Raw genomic sequence first — 14041 nt, 5'->3', positions numbered from 1 at the left:
TATATTCCTTCAGTGCCTGCATGGCCTCCCTCAGTCTCCCCTTTTTCAAACAGTTCAGCTTTGTGTTTCAGAGGCACCTTGGTCGCTTTAGATTTTTCCCCATCCAGCACTGACATGGAGGCATTCCGGTGTATCTCATCTGTGCTTTTTAATTGAAGGCACCTGTAATCACTCAGTGCTGCAACAGGCTTAGGGTACTAGAACCTGAGCTTTTTATGGTAAGGCACTTCAGAGGGACAACTGAGATGAACCCAGTTAGTTCTTCTCACCAGGCCATAGACAAGATTGACACACATTTCAGGAGAAAAAAATAAGTATTAGGAGGAGCTCATTTATCCTAAAAACAACTCACTCCCATCAAGTCTCAGAACAGATGCATATTACCAAGTCCCACATCAATCCCTGAGGGAAACACTAATGAGGGGAGGGACCAGATCTGAAGAGCATTACATAAGCTTGCTTATGCACAACAAACACACATGGGAAGGGAAGGTAAAAACTTTCTTTTGATTGAAATGGTTAGAAAAATGCATAAACAAAATAGTGTCTCATCTCTCTGTCCACAGCTAACAGCTAATACAGAAGAAACTGGATTGCTGGAACAAAAGCACAGTGAAAACCAAGAACATTCACCACCTTTTGGAGCTGGAGAGGATACTGCAGGTTACATACTGCAGGATCATTTTATTCAAACATTGACTTACTACTGTAAGATTACTCTCAGCAGTAGGCATGATGGAGGTAAACCCATCTTGTAGGGAATCAGAGGGGTAGGTAAACTAACAGAGCAAAAATTTGCAGTGATCTTACCCTGTTTTGATGCACCTTCAGAAAACATTGCACGATTTCAGGTACAGTCCACAAATACTGATATAATCTGAACAGTCTTAGTGCTAAAATCCAAGTCAAATATACTGATCTCCTTTATTGCTTACATTTTGATGTGCTTAAAATACAAAAATGTCTTACCAACTCTGGTAACAGTTGCATGCATCAAGTGATTGACTTAAAAAAAAATAAATCCTTTATTCTTACCAATAAGAACATGTATTATTGTTTCAATTTCATTAATCCTCTTCCAGGTTCTCTCCGTACAATCACATCAATTAAGAGGGAGAAGTGTGTAGCTTAAAACCTCCTAGATGTGTCTGGAAGATTTTGCAAATCCCGCAGCTCTAGTCCTTAAGCAAACTTGGTTATAAGAAAGAGAAAAGCAAACGTATTTTAAACAGCTAGGACAAGAGCACAATATGGCTTCTAAGTTGTTAAATCTTGGATAAGAATGTTGGTAACTCCAAAGATTTGAGTATTCATGATGTATTACACACACACACAATCAATGATGAGATTTTCTGAAGAAATCTCCCTCTGGTGGTTAAAGAAGGAATGCAAACTTTTTCTAACAATCTCCATTGACTCAACCAGTTTACAATAATCTATCATTCAAGTCTCCTAAATAAATATTCTCTATAAAATCCAGATGGGGTTTATAAAGTCCAGATGGGGTTTAAATATTTAAAAGGACACTCAGGGTCCACATCAATCTATTTCAATATGAAGTAAGACGATTCAGGAAAATGCCTGCAGTGTTAAAATTCAGTCATAACATGCATGCAGAACAGCCAGGTAACGTGCTGTTCTGCAGGCCTTTCTGCTTGTGTGCTCCAAAAAATGTTTAGGAAGAGAACCACTATTAATACAGTTTCACTGACAGAAGCTTTCAAAGCCACCATCAGAATCTTGCTTCTCAGGTCTGCCCTGAAAGCCTGTGGGAACGCCTCTGTGGATAGGACTGTCCCCTCTGTAGTTTTGGAGACCAGTTGTGTTCACCTCCTTATCAAAACTAAGCCAAAAAGCACTAAAATAACTTGACTCTGGAATGGAACACAACACGTTTTAGACCAAACACATAGTATGTGATAAGCAAACATGTTTTTGTATCAGACAAATTAATTGAAAAGCACTCCGTTTTTTCTTACTTAAATTGCACTTGGCAGAATTTGGGATCCAAGTACACAATCCACATGATGTCAGTTTCCAGGTTTGATGTCAGTTTCCATGCAGGTTTGCTGTCCCTTTTTGACAGTCTTCATAACCAACCAAAAAACTTCCACACGTAGAATCAACAACTCCTTTTCATAACCATAACATTTTTAGAAAAAGGCATACATCAGAGATAGAAATCAGACTCTGATACGAGTTGAAATTGATACTACTGTGAAGCTGATAAAGAACTTAGGCCATGGAAATGTACTTGCTATGGTATCCTTATTTTTAACACCAAATGTATGGAAAACAAGCACTGCTACTACAGTCATAAAAGGTTGCTTTTTTTGGTTGTTTTGTTTTTAATTAAAAAAGTTGGTCAAACGAGTATTTACAAAACATTTAGTCATTCAATTCTCTTATCAAAACCCTCAGAGCACAGTACACAGAAAAAACTTAAAGTTGAATATTATACAAATCTAAAATATAAGATATCGATATTAATAAAATTCATACGATTGACCTGATAAAAATTACACCATTTCCCAAATAGGAAAGATAAAATAACAACCAGCATAGCTTTAACTGAATATGGAGACTTTCATAATAAATTCATTGGATACAGCCGTAGGGTAGTAATCTAACAATCTAGTAATTGATGCTAGATCAAACCCACTGCTCATTTGTTGAATGTAAACTGTACATATAAAATTTACAGATATTTTCAAAAGCTCTTAACATCTTCCCAAAGACTGAGAATAATTGACCCAATGCAACTGATGCAATCTTTTTTTCTAGATTTTCTGTATAACAACTTAATTTGTCTGCCTGAAAGATGAGAAGAATTTAAGTTCTGTTGGACAAAAAGAATACAAACTTCTAATAATGCAGAAGCCAAATTTATAAAGGCCATTTTTCTAGCAGGCTACATGCGTTGAATGTCCTTTCATTTCATAGACAGAAGGAAGGATAAGTCCAGGTGACTCAGATCTGGATAGGGAGCAGGAATATTGTAAACTCTTCAGAAATCCATGTACTTGCATGCAGAGAAGCTTTACTCAGTGCTTTCAAGGAAAGGTAACATATACCTTATTTAGTGTCTGATATAAATAGGCAGGAAAACTGGCGTGCATATAATTAGCTTCATTATGCAAAAGAAAATGAAGCAGAAATTTGCACGTGGTTCTCTTTCTTTTTACACAGCATACCAGATTTCAGATCAGATGATGTTTCACCTTGACTAGTAGAAGGAAACCATCACACCAAGGTCGACCTAACACTTCATTTCACTGTGTAACTGGCAAAGCAACATTAACAGGCACTTGGCTAGGCTGTGGTGCTGGTGAGCCGTTACTGAGAGGTTGCTGTGGAACAGCTGCTGGCTCCATTTTGCTGATGTGCGTTATGAAACGTAACCGAAGCTTCAAAGCTGGTCTTAAATTACAAATGATTTTCTCAACCTGTAAAATAAAATAATAATAATAAATAATAATACAGACAGAAATGCATTTGGTAAAACAGAAGTATTTTGACCACTGTACCTGACCATTACATACACACAACTAAAAAAGGAAAAAGATACAGTAAATCATGGTATTTATGTTAACATTCTATTCACCATGCTAACTTACAGAGCTCTTGTAATAGCTTTAAAGTTCACACTGTTACAAAATAAACAAACTAGCTGAATTACTTTTCAAGCAACTATGAATACATTCTTGTTTTTGTCACAAGTCAAGTTACATTAACTGAATCAGAAACTAGGGAAAAACCTAAAAGGTACGGACTGAAACGACGGAAAAGCTGTCAAACAGCCAAAAGTTTATATAGCTTTGTTTCTACAGGTTATTTAAATAATAGTACTCAAAAAGTTTTCAAGCTGTAATCTTAAGTTTCACACTACAGAAAATCTAGAAATCTGAGATACTCAGCCTACTGTGTGTAAAGGTTTTAACTGTATAAAAGTATACCTACTCCCCAGTTTGCATACGGAGAGATCAGTCAACCATTAAGCTTTTTTTTTCTAATGCTACATATGAAAATCACTCCTAAAAATATTAATTTTCTATAAGGAAAAAAGGATAATTAAGTATCAGTATCCACTGTTTACTTACTTGGTCTTTCACACTGTCACCTGTAAACATATACTTCATATGATACAAGAAATCACAGATAGGATCCATGTAGTTCAGGTGCGAGCTGTACTGATCAGCATTCAGGAGCATTTCATAAAATGCCACTCCAATCTGTCACCACAGACACAAAAAACACCCAAAATCAAAACAGGTTTTGAAGAGCTTTAGAGCAGAAATACAGTTCAATGGTGTAATAAATACATATACTGCTTTTCAAGTACCTGTAATTCCTAACTGTTTATTTCTTGCAGAGACAAATGGGCAAGTCTAACCAATCCCATTATGCTTGACTAAATGATTCTTTTTTCCTAAGCTAACTTTCAGCGAGTGTAGTGATGGTATTTTGGTACGTGTTACATAACTAATACATAACTAACATACATAACTAACCCAGGGAAGTGATTGTCCCCCTGTACTCGGCTCTGGTGAGGCCGCACCTCGAGTACTGTGTTCAGTTTTGGGCCCCTCGCTACAAGAAGGACATGGAGGTGCTCGAGCGAGTCCGGAGAAGGGCAACAAAGCTGGTGAGGGGTCTGGAGAACAAGTCTTACGAGGAGCGGCTGAGGGAGCTGGGACTGTTGAGCCTGGAGAAGAGGAGGCTCAGGGGCGACCTTATTGCACTCTACAGGTACCTGAAGGGAGGCTGTAGCGAGGTGGGGATTGGTCTATTCTCCCACGTGCCTGGTGACAGGACGAGGGGGAATGGGCTAAAGTTGTGCCAGGGGAGGTTTAGGTTGGATATTAGGAAGAACTTCTTTACTGAAAGGGTTGTTAGGCATTGGAATAGGCTGCCCAGGGAAGTGGTTGAGTCACCATCCCTGGAGGTCTTTAAAAGACGCTTAGATGTAGAGCTTAGGGATATGGTTCAGTGGAGATATGGGATATGTTTAGGGATATGGTGTTAGTGTTAGGTCAGAGGTTGGACTCGGTGATCTTGGAGGTCTCCTCCAACCTAGACTATTCTGTGATTCTGTAATGCTTGAACACCACTGACTGCAATATGCTTTGAGTAAGTGCCTACAAGATTTGTGAAAGTACACACTAATAAATACCTGTAAGAAGTTTAACACAATATTTGAGTCTTCCAGAGAAAAGACTCTACAGATTACTGTTTTAGCTTGTACCTAGACTACAGCTAGGTCTTCGGCAAACGCATACAGCACATTTTAATGGTTCAAGCATTCTCCACAGAGATATGAATTCTCTACCACTAGAATGATTCAATATCTTAATAAAGATATTTTTATTACTTAATAAAGGAGGCTTTGTGTGCAAACCTATGTAAGACTATGACCATTTAAAAATGGCAATGTGAAATTTGAACTTTGTGACTTGCCATTTTAGTCACACGACAGCTGCTGCCTACTCCGAAGGGAGTAACTCATCACAATATTCTGACACTGAAATCAGTTCCTTGCAAAGGAAAAGAAGTGGTATGGGAATGTTAAGAAACTTTAAAAACTATCATCTTTCCATCTTTTCTTGTATTTTGGTTCAATGCAGAAAAAAAGACAAAAACCCTTCTTTCCTGAGGGAGGAAGAAACCAGTCAAAGCAGTATTCACTAGCTATTTACAGTATTACACAGGAGCCTATAAAAAGATACTGCTCCACACCTAAACAGCATTTTCTCTTGCCCTCCAGTACTTAAGCACTGTTTCATGAAAAAAAAAATAATTTAGGAATGACTTTTATCGTAGCTATAAGAAAATGAGAAAAGAATTAAACAACAACAACAAAAGATTAGTGGATTCCTAAATGATCACACAATCATTTAGGCTGGAAGAGACCTCGAAGATCATCTAGTTCAACCTTTAAATGATGATGATGTATGTATTTTTTTGTTTCATGCTTCTACAGCATACTTAAAGAATCATAAAACGACATAGTTCAGTAGGAAAACTGAAGGAAATATGTAAAGTATACAGAAACAGTACACTATGATAATTTAACTGATACAGCTCCTTACAGTATTCTGTATTCACAGTACATCCAAAAACACAACAACAGTTCAAAGCTCACTCTTTATGCCTTCCTACATATTGTGACTTGTTCACAAAACCACGTGTGTAAACTAAACAGTTTATTAAGAAATGAGGGAAAATATTGCAGCACCAGATCTAATGGGAGCCTAAGAAGATTAAAGTGAAATCCCCAGCATGGACATGGGTAACTGGGGAAGAAAAATAATTAGTAGTGGTGGTAAACCTTTATGTTATGTTGATCAAACACCAGAAAGAGATGAGATGCATACTTGCCATACAGGCTTAGCAGACATTTGCTGTCAGCACAAATACATAAAGACACATTTCCCATGTTTGGCTCGTCTTTCTCTAGAGGACTGCTACCTGCAGTTACTTAGTTCATCTGGCTGCTGGCCAACTCCATCTCTTTTCTCCCTTTCTTCCCTCCCCCATTGATATCAGTGTAAGAAACTGCTTGTGCTCCCTCATTCTCACAGTGCATAGCTCTTACTTATCTTCTTTAACCTGCATAGAAGCTTTTTAAAAACACAGTAAGTCTGATGCACATTTCACGTGCAATTTGAAAGCCAAAGCAAACATGTCACTTAAAAAAAAGTGCTAGGTGTTCCATCCTGAACCAAATGGACAGGCTTTCAGTTAACAAGGTAGCTGAATAGCAACTCTACAATTCAGATCCTTAAAAACCCTGTTTATTTGTATAGAATTCAATTCTGAATGTTTATAAGAAAGATTTTTGTCACATTCTACTCTTTAGTGTAACTGAAAAGCAAAAAATAACGTACACTGTATAAAGTAATCCAAGAGCTACATTTTACCTCTATCATGCATCGTGTCCTCTCCTGCTGGAACCGTTGTAGAAAAGGACCGACAAGGTGGTAAACGTAGAGTAACTGGAACTCAGTTTTCACTATGGGTATCAATACTTCTGTGAGGAACCTGTAATATTTTAAGATACATCCTATTTGAATTGCACTTTTTCTCCCCCCAGCCCAAATTTTAACCAAAACAAAGGATTCTCTCTCACAGATCTGAGTCTTCATTTTAGAAATATACCTTCAGAAAATACTAGCTCTTTCAGTGAAACTCTAGAACATTTCCAGGCATTATCACGAGACTAGAACCTTGACTCAAGGAGACAAACAATCCCACCTGAGCTTAGCAGAATGCTAAGAGAAAAAGCTGTGCTCTGAAGTTTTAACACCAGTTTTAAATCAACAGTCAGGACTGACTGACAGGAATACATCATATTACCTTCACTTCTGTCCAGTATGTTCCAACTTGGTATTTGTAAATGACATCTGCTAGTTCTGTCATTAACACAGCACTGGGGAAAGTCTAATCAGCTTCTGATATTTTTTACTTGCCTTAGTGACTAAGTGGACCACTACTGCATCTTTCAGTCAGTAAAGCATCTCAACTGGCAGCCATAGGGCACTTGCCAGAATAAAGGACACACTTACCAATTACAGTTGATGCTTTAAGACTACTCTACAATCAATGCCTTTAAGAAAAGCTGAACATGAAAGGAACAAACAAAAGCATAAAAGCTAATAAAATTTTTAAAAGGCAGATGAAAGGCAATCACGCTCTAGATGAGAGCTCTGAAACTTACAGACACAAAAGTCGTGTCTGGAGAACAGGGAGCTGGAATAAACCTTGTGATTTATCAGGTGGGTTTGGGTGCTACCCCCTAGATATTTGCTTGTATAAATACTACCAGTACAGCTTTGTTATCTACAATACGCACTGAGTTTTAAAGACAAATTAAATCATCAAGTATCATTGCACTTACTTAGGAATAAGAGAAAGCTGTCCAATGCTAGAATGATGCCAGACAGCATGTGCCAAAGCCAAAGTGTAGCTACAACCCATCTCAGAATAAGATTGGTGACATGCTGTGAAGTCAAACAGCTGGAACGGGTAACCAACCCACTCTGTCTCCGATGTCAAGCTGGGACTGTTGATAACACTCACAATGCGATCATGGAGAACAATCCAATATGGCTCCTGGAAAAACAAAAAGTCTGAATTCCTTCTGAAAAGAACAACATCTAAGATAACACTCCTCATCTTTTCTCTACCACTGTCATACTTCTAAGATATTTTAAACTACATGGCAGTTTACAAATCTGTCTGACAAACCTGAAAATTAAGAAGCATAATACAGAATACATCACTGTTAGTGGATGTGGCACACTCAAGGGTGTGGCATTATCAAGACATATTTCATGAACTTCGTTATTTAGAGAGCTAATGTAAAGGGCTCCAAAGGAAACAGGGCACAGATGAAAAACCTTAGTGGAAAGAGACCAAGAATTTTCTGAGTATAGGCACAAACAAACAGACCAAAAATCCAACATGGAAACAGAAAACAAAGAAGGGTACAAATGAGAACATAGATGAAGGTGCAAGGAGAAGATACCGAAGAAACACATGTATCAAAAAATAATAAAAATAAGGACAAAATTAATGTTGCCTTTCTTCCAAGGAAAGGAACCATTTGCTGGACAGAAGTCCTCGTGAAAATAACTGTTGCACATACAAGCAACACGTAAGTGTAAGCAAGATCAAAATTATCCAGACATTCCTGGTCAGATACTGTAAGTCATTATATTCAGGAGATCAAAATTTCTACTGAAAGATGTTCTCTAACACAGCATACACTTGCTTTTGCAGTCTTAGGCACATCTTATTTACCTGATTTAAGAGATACAGGATGTGCAAGTGTAAGCATTAATAGAAACAGTAGATTTGCATCAGAAGTCTCATGAAAATTCTCATCTTCATAGCTCCAGTCTATAATTAATATTATAGATGTGGAATCTAAATATGTTTTAAATAGGAGTGATTCACTTCTTTTTCCCCCCAGACTCGAAACAAAATAGAAAAACAGAAAGCCTGTTCATTTTTTCCATGCTGGGTAAGTAGGAAAAGATGTTTTTCTAACACGGAAGTAGCCTTCAGAATGGCTCTCTGAGGAATCTACAGATGTTGGCTGTCACATTGCAAACTACTAAAAATTTTACAACATGCTTGAGGTAGATGATAATCTTTACATGGAAAAAAAGGTGTTTTTCTAATTTCAAAGTACAGCATATCAACTTACTGGTAAGGCTGTGATAATTAATCCAATAGCATTCATCCAAGCTGTGATGTTCTCTCTTGGCACCAGAGGCTGACTACAGAGAAAAAGAAAACAGTCTCATAAATTCACAATTGCAATTTGTGCTTTTCGTGAGAACAAGGTGTACTTATACAAAGAACATTTCTCAAGAAGTTGAGAGAACTACACAAATGTATGTAGGAGAGCTAACAGACAATATAAACACAACTACGATATTACTAGCAAAATTTTATTCAGATGTGAATTTGCTTTTGTAGCATGTTTTCTTCGAATACTGTAATCACACTGTGATTGCTACCAAATAGACTTGAGTGCTTAAAGGCTACCTGTCCCTTTATTGACTACTTCCCTCCACATGCCACAAACAAAGATGATAATAATAATACATTACTATGCTGAATAAGGCTGAAAAAAATCATTTCAGTTTATCATCACTTATTAAAGATGACATCTCAGTCACTTAAAGAATACTAGGTCCTTCCTTTCACTTCATTTTTTTTCACGGTGACTGAGCTAGGAATCAAGGAAGAGAACTATGGGTCAAGCTTAATGCATCCTTACAGAACACCAGCCTTGGTATACTACTTCATTTTAAAGTATCTCTGATTTTACACTAGCATCACAAGGATTAAAAACTCTGCCAAGGCTTCCTGCCCCTTTTGCTACCTATCAACTGTCATTCTCCCACCCCAGCTGAAAGGGCAACAGACTTTTTCTAGACTCTGTCACACTGAAGAAATTGGGTAATTCCTTAGTCAGTGTGAGGTCTTCCCTCCATCTTTTTATCATGCTCAATCAATGGCTCCTAAAGTACACACAATCCACAACAGTACAGGAATTCAACACACCAGTGCTATTGATCACTATACCTTTCTTTGTCCTCCAAAACCACTGAATCAAAAATGTCATTATTTATACTTAAAAAAAATAAATCATAAAACTCAAAGAAAATGAGTATTACAAACTACCTGAGCAATCTCAGTAAACTGCAGAAGACAATCAGAGCTGCAACGTACCTCTTCAGCACAACATTCAGCAGCGCATTGCCCACATCCTTTCCTGGAACTGCCAGGGCCATGAGCTCAACACAAGTAACATGAAGAGCATGGGCAGCTGGGTTGGGAAACTCATTGAATCTCCAGTCGCAGTTTGGAAACGGACCAGGTGATTTCCCTGCCATAGGTGACAATGATTAAGGAAAAAAAGCTTCCCCAACAAGGACTGTAAGCAGCAAGGTATTTAAAAATATAGTTATATAACACATATACATATATGGTTGAGCTGCAATGAAAGATAAGCTACTGAGAACTAATAAAATAACCACAGTTCATAAAAATAAGACATCTGGCCAAGAGCATCAATGTAAGTCATTGAAGGATTGCACAAATACATAGTTACAGATGCACTACACACATGGTCATGCAGAGGATAAATTTCCCTGATTAAGAGGTGGAACAAAACAACACAAACCATCTCATTCACCATCTGCTTCCATGACAAGATGAAAATAACAAGAATTTTCTACTCTGCATAATCTGAAACCATTAATTTGCTTCAGTATATGATCTCCTAGCAGAACTCCAGGGTGACAGTTTATGCAAAGTGAGCACCTGCTTAGTCTGAAAATACTCTGCTTTCAGAAGGAAGACTAGCTCATCTGAGCTACATACAGAAAAGATCTCCCACCGCATTGTTGACATTTGCATAAAAGCAGGGTTTTTTGTATTTTTAGCTTTCTTTAGATAGATCGAGTAAACTTCTTCCAAGTTACACATAAAGGAAAGGCAGGTTTGGGAAGATAAGTGAAGGAAGAGACATGACACCCAGAAAACTGGCCAACTTCCATAAAGCTAACCCAGAAAGAGAAGGTGTCTAGCACTGTTCTCTAGAACATAGCTGCATGGGTTCGCCAGTTATTTCTGCAGGAATTTAAATCAACTGTGATCATAACCATAAAAAAGTAAAAAGAACATTTAAGTTTGTGTTAAAGAGGTAATTTCTAGTTCTTCCCTCCTAAGAAAACAGATTGTTAGCAGTAGCTAACAGCACGTATATACAGTCAGCTATACACATGCCTAAATGTGGCACTGCTTACAACATATTTTCTTAGTAATACTGGTAATGGCACTAGAATAAAAATTAATCTTATGTTCTACACTGTTCTGCTTTATGTGAAGCTAATTTTATGCGGCAATTACAATTTAATTTAGAATGCATTAAGTATTGAGAAATAATGGAATAAATAGTGAATTTTTTATAAAGCTGTACTGTACATCATCTTCAACATATTTTTTAAGCTGTTTTTACCAGGAGAGCACAGTCCCTGCACAAAATAATAAAGAAATACTGAAGAAACACATTACAACTTTGTTTTCATCTTCTAAACAATGCTTGTAATTAGGAGGTATTGCTCTGTACTGGTCAAAAAGACCACTGACCTAGCATATATGTATATATATATGTACATATTAAATCATCTCCAGTCAGTTCTGTATCTGCTTAACTGGTTTACTGCTTTGACATTCTTCACACATCCAGAAACAAATGCATACAGTTAAAATATACTGAAGTAACCTAATATGAATTCAGGCTGAACAGATGGAAATTGAACTTTACGTTTTGATGAAATGAAGCTAAGAGACACTGGCACAGCTTATTTCATACACAGTTTAAGAAGGATATTGTCTACTAGTCTTCCAATGAGTTTGCAATAGTAAATGTCATCAGGAATCCATGGATTATCTTCTCGGGCATTCATAGCACATTTGAGGTAAGTATCACTTAAACACCAGCCCAGTGGACGATTATCTTTGAGAGAGCCAATTATGGCATGAACAAGCTTTCTCTTGAGGTTTGTGCGCTCTCTGAGATGCCTCTCGTAATAGTGAAGAGTGTTGTACAGGTAAGTCACAGGACGGTCTGCCAAGAAGAAAACAACAAAGTGAACAGGATGTTTTTTAGCATCATCGTTACATTTCTGGTGGCAAACTTGAAATTAAAATCAAGAGCTCCCCGAGACCAAATTGCAGGTATTTCAAAACAGCGTATTTGGAATGGATTCATGTGCTTTACTTCACTATACACCACTGATTCTCCTTTGTCTTCCATTTATTCTTTGATGTGTGCGGAGATGGGTAGAGGTCAAGCACAGAAAGTCAATATTAACATAAGAACATTTAATAATCTATCCAACATTAATCCACTTAATCACCTCTTCATATAAAAGGTATTAAATAGAAAGACTCCAGTTATGAAATCACAGTAAAAGGATATTGTAAAATGTCTGGCCATAACATAACTATGTCATCTATACAAGCATTACTGTAAAAGTGCAGTAAAAGAAGTATTAAAAAGTCAGGTTAAATTATTTCATCTTAAACAAAGATAGATGGAGGAATTTTTTGTTTTCTGTTTTTTATTTGTTTCAGCCTTGGTGACAGAAAGATTGTTAAGACACAGGTCCAAGTACTCACTACTAGAAGGGAGTGAAAGGGAAAGGTGTAAAGTAAGCATGAACTAGCAAAAGCTACCAGAATAAAAGTTCACTATTTGTAGGCTGAAATACACTAACCAGGGAATGCACTTCTTTGTGGAAATGTGCATAGGGCTCACAGAATAGGAAATGATTAAACATCACTGTGCTAGCAGATTAAAATTATGAATGAAGGCGATGAAGGAGAAAGAACAGAATTGTCGTAATAGGAATAAAAAGTCTGCATTCTCAAGATAACTTACCATGAAATTTGTATAAACCTCCCAGATGATCCAATAAAGTTTCTAGTGACTTAGACACTGGAAGCAGTTCCAGAAATCTATGGATTACAATGTCAAACACTGGCAGAAAGCGCAGGCATACATTTCCAAAATAAATTGGTAGGTACTGTGGCTGGATCTGAACTGGGGGATTGACTTGCTCTGCCAAGCCTTCAAAATACAGCTTTTCAGGGTATTTCTGGAGGGAAGAAATCCAACAAAATAAGAAGTTCTTTCTTTAAAAGCACTGCATTAAATATTCAGAATCCACACTGCTTTAAAAGACACTTCATAACACTTATTTTTATACATTATTGCATTAATGGATGAGAGGATACCAGCGTAAATCTTACTGAAGAAAATTTATTTTCTTCTGAGTGAAATTAAAAAGTGGTTATGACTACTATGTACAACTTCTTCAGGAAAAAAAATATACAAAGTTTCACCACCACTTGAAGGGGCATAAGGAGCATCAAAGAAACCAATGCAAAGCTGAAAGCAGACAGTGTTTTCCTTGTCAAGTGGTTTAAGAGAAAATCTAGGGGAATCAGCATTACCAGAAGTTTCTGCATTATGAACTATGTCAGAACACTAGAAATAATATGCATGCAATTGCTCCCTGTGAAACTGCAACCCTAGGCATTCATAACTGTGAGGGAGCTTGGTGTGCAGACTCTAAGAGATATAGGAGGGAAGGTGGAGTGAAGACAATGCAACCAGGCTCTGTGCTATCACTACAGGGATGGGGAACCCGATGATGGGGAACCAGAGAACAGATACCTTTTCCCTGATGCACAGGACCTGTATTCTAAACGAGTTAATTTTTAATTATTTTTGAAATAATTAACATTTTAATTATTTTAAAGTTTTTAAATAATTTTTAAAATTACTGGACTTAGTTTAACAAGTTCTTTACCAACCCTTCAGATGCTTCCATCTTTAGACATGATTACATTATAATTTTAACATTATTACATAAATGTTGTATTGTTTTTTTCATACTAGTCCAAATAAAATAATACTTATAAACTAACTCCAAGAATCTACAGAACTGTCCTG

The 14041-nt window shown here is 37.0% G+C and overlaps 1 protein-coding gene across 3 annotated transcripts in view; it reads right to left on the bottom strand.

Annotated features, from left to right (window-relative positions):
- Nucleotides 1–2309: 2309 nt before the first annotated feature.
- Nucleotides 2310–14041, bottom strand: part of MED23 (mediator complex subunit 23) — a 37525-nt gene continuing 25793 nt past the window's right edge. For all 3 annotated transcript variants that reach the window (XM_035321736.1, XM_035321738.1, XM_035321737.1), the window contains 8 exons: nucleotides 12965–13181; nucleotides 11912–12148; nucleotides 10246–10411; nucleotides 9212–9284; nucleotides 7898–8112; nucleotides 6921–7041; nucleotides 4101–4232; nucleotides 2310–3446 (listed from right to left, as the gene is read on the bottom strand). In XM_035321736.1, coding sequence (XP_035177627.1) covers nucleotides 3273–3446; nucleotides 4101–4232; nucleotides 6921–7041; nucleotides 7898–8112; nucleotides 9212–9284; nucleotides 10246–10411; nucleotides 11912–12148; nucleotides 12965–13181 — 1335 coding nt within the window. In that variant the 3' untranslated portion in view covers nucleotides 2310–3272. The remainder of the gene's footprint in view (nucleotides 3447–4100; nucleotides 4233–6920; nucleotides 7042–7897; nucleotides 8113–9211; nucleotides 9285–10245; nucleotides 10412–11911; nucleotides 12149–12964; nucleotides 13182–14041) is intronic.

The sequence above is a fragment of the Oxyura jamaicensis genome, chromosome 3 (assembly GCF_011077185.1).
Source record: "Oxyura jamaicensis isolate SHBP4307 breed ruddy duck chromosome 3, BPBGC_Ojam_1.0, whole genome shotgun sequence".
In the NCBI taxonomy this organism is placed as follows: domain Eukaryota; kingdom Metazoa; phylum Chordata; class Aves; order Anseriformes; family Anatidae; genus Oxyura; species Oxyura jamaicensis.
This window is presented reverse-complemented; position numbering and strand designations above follow the sequence as displayed.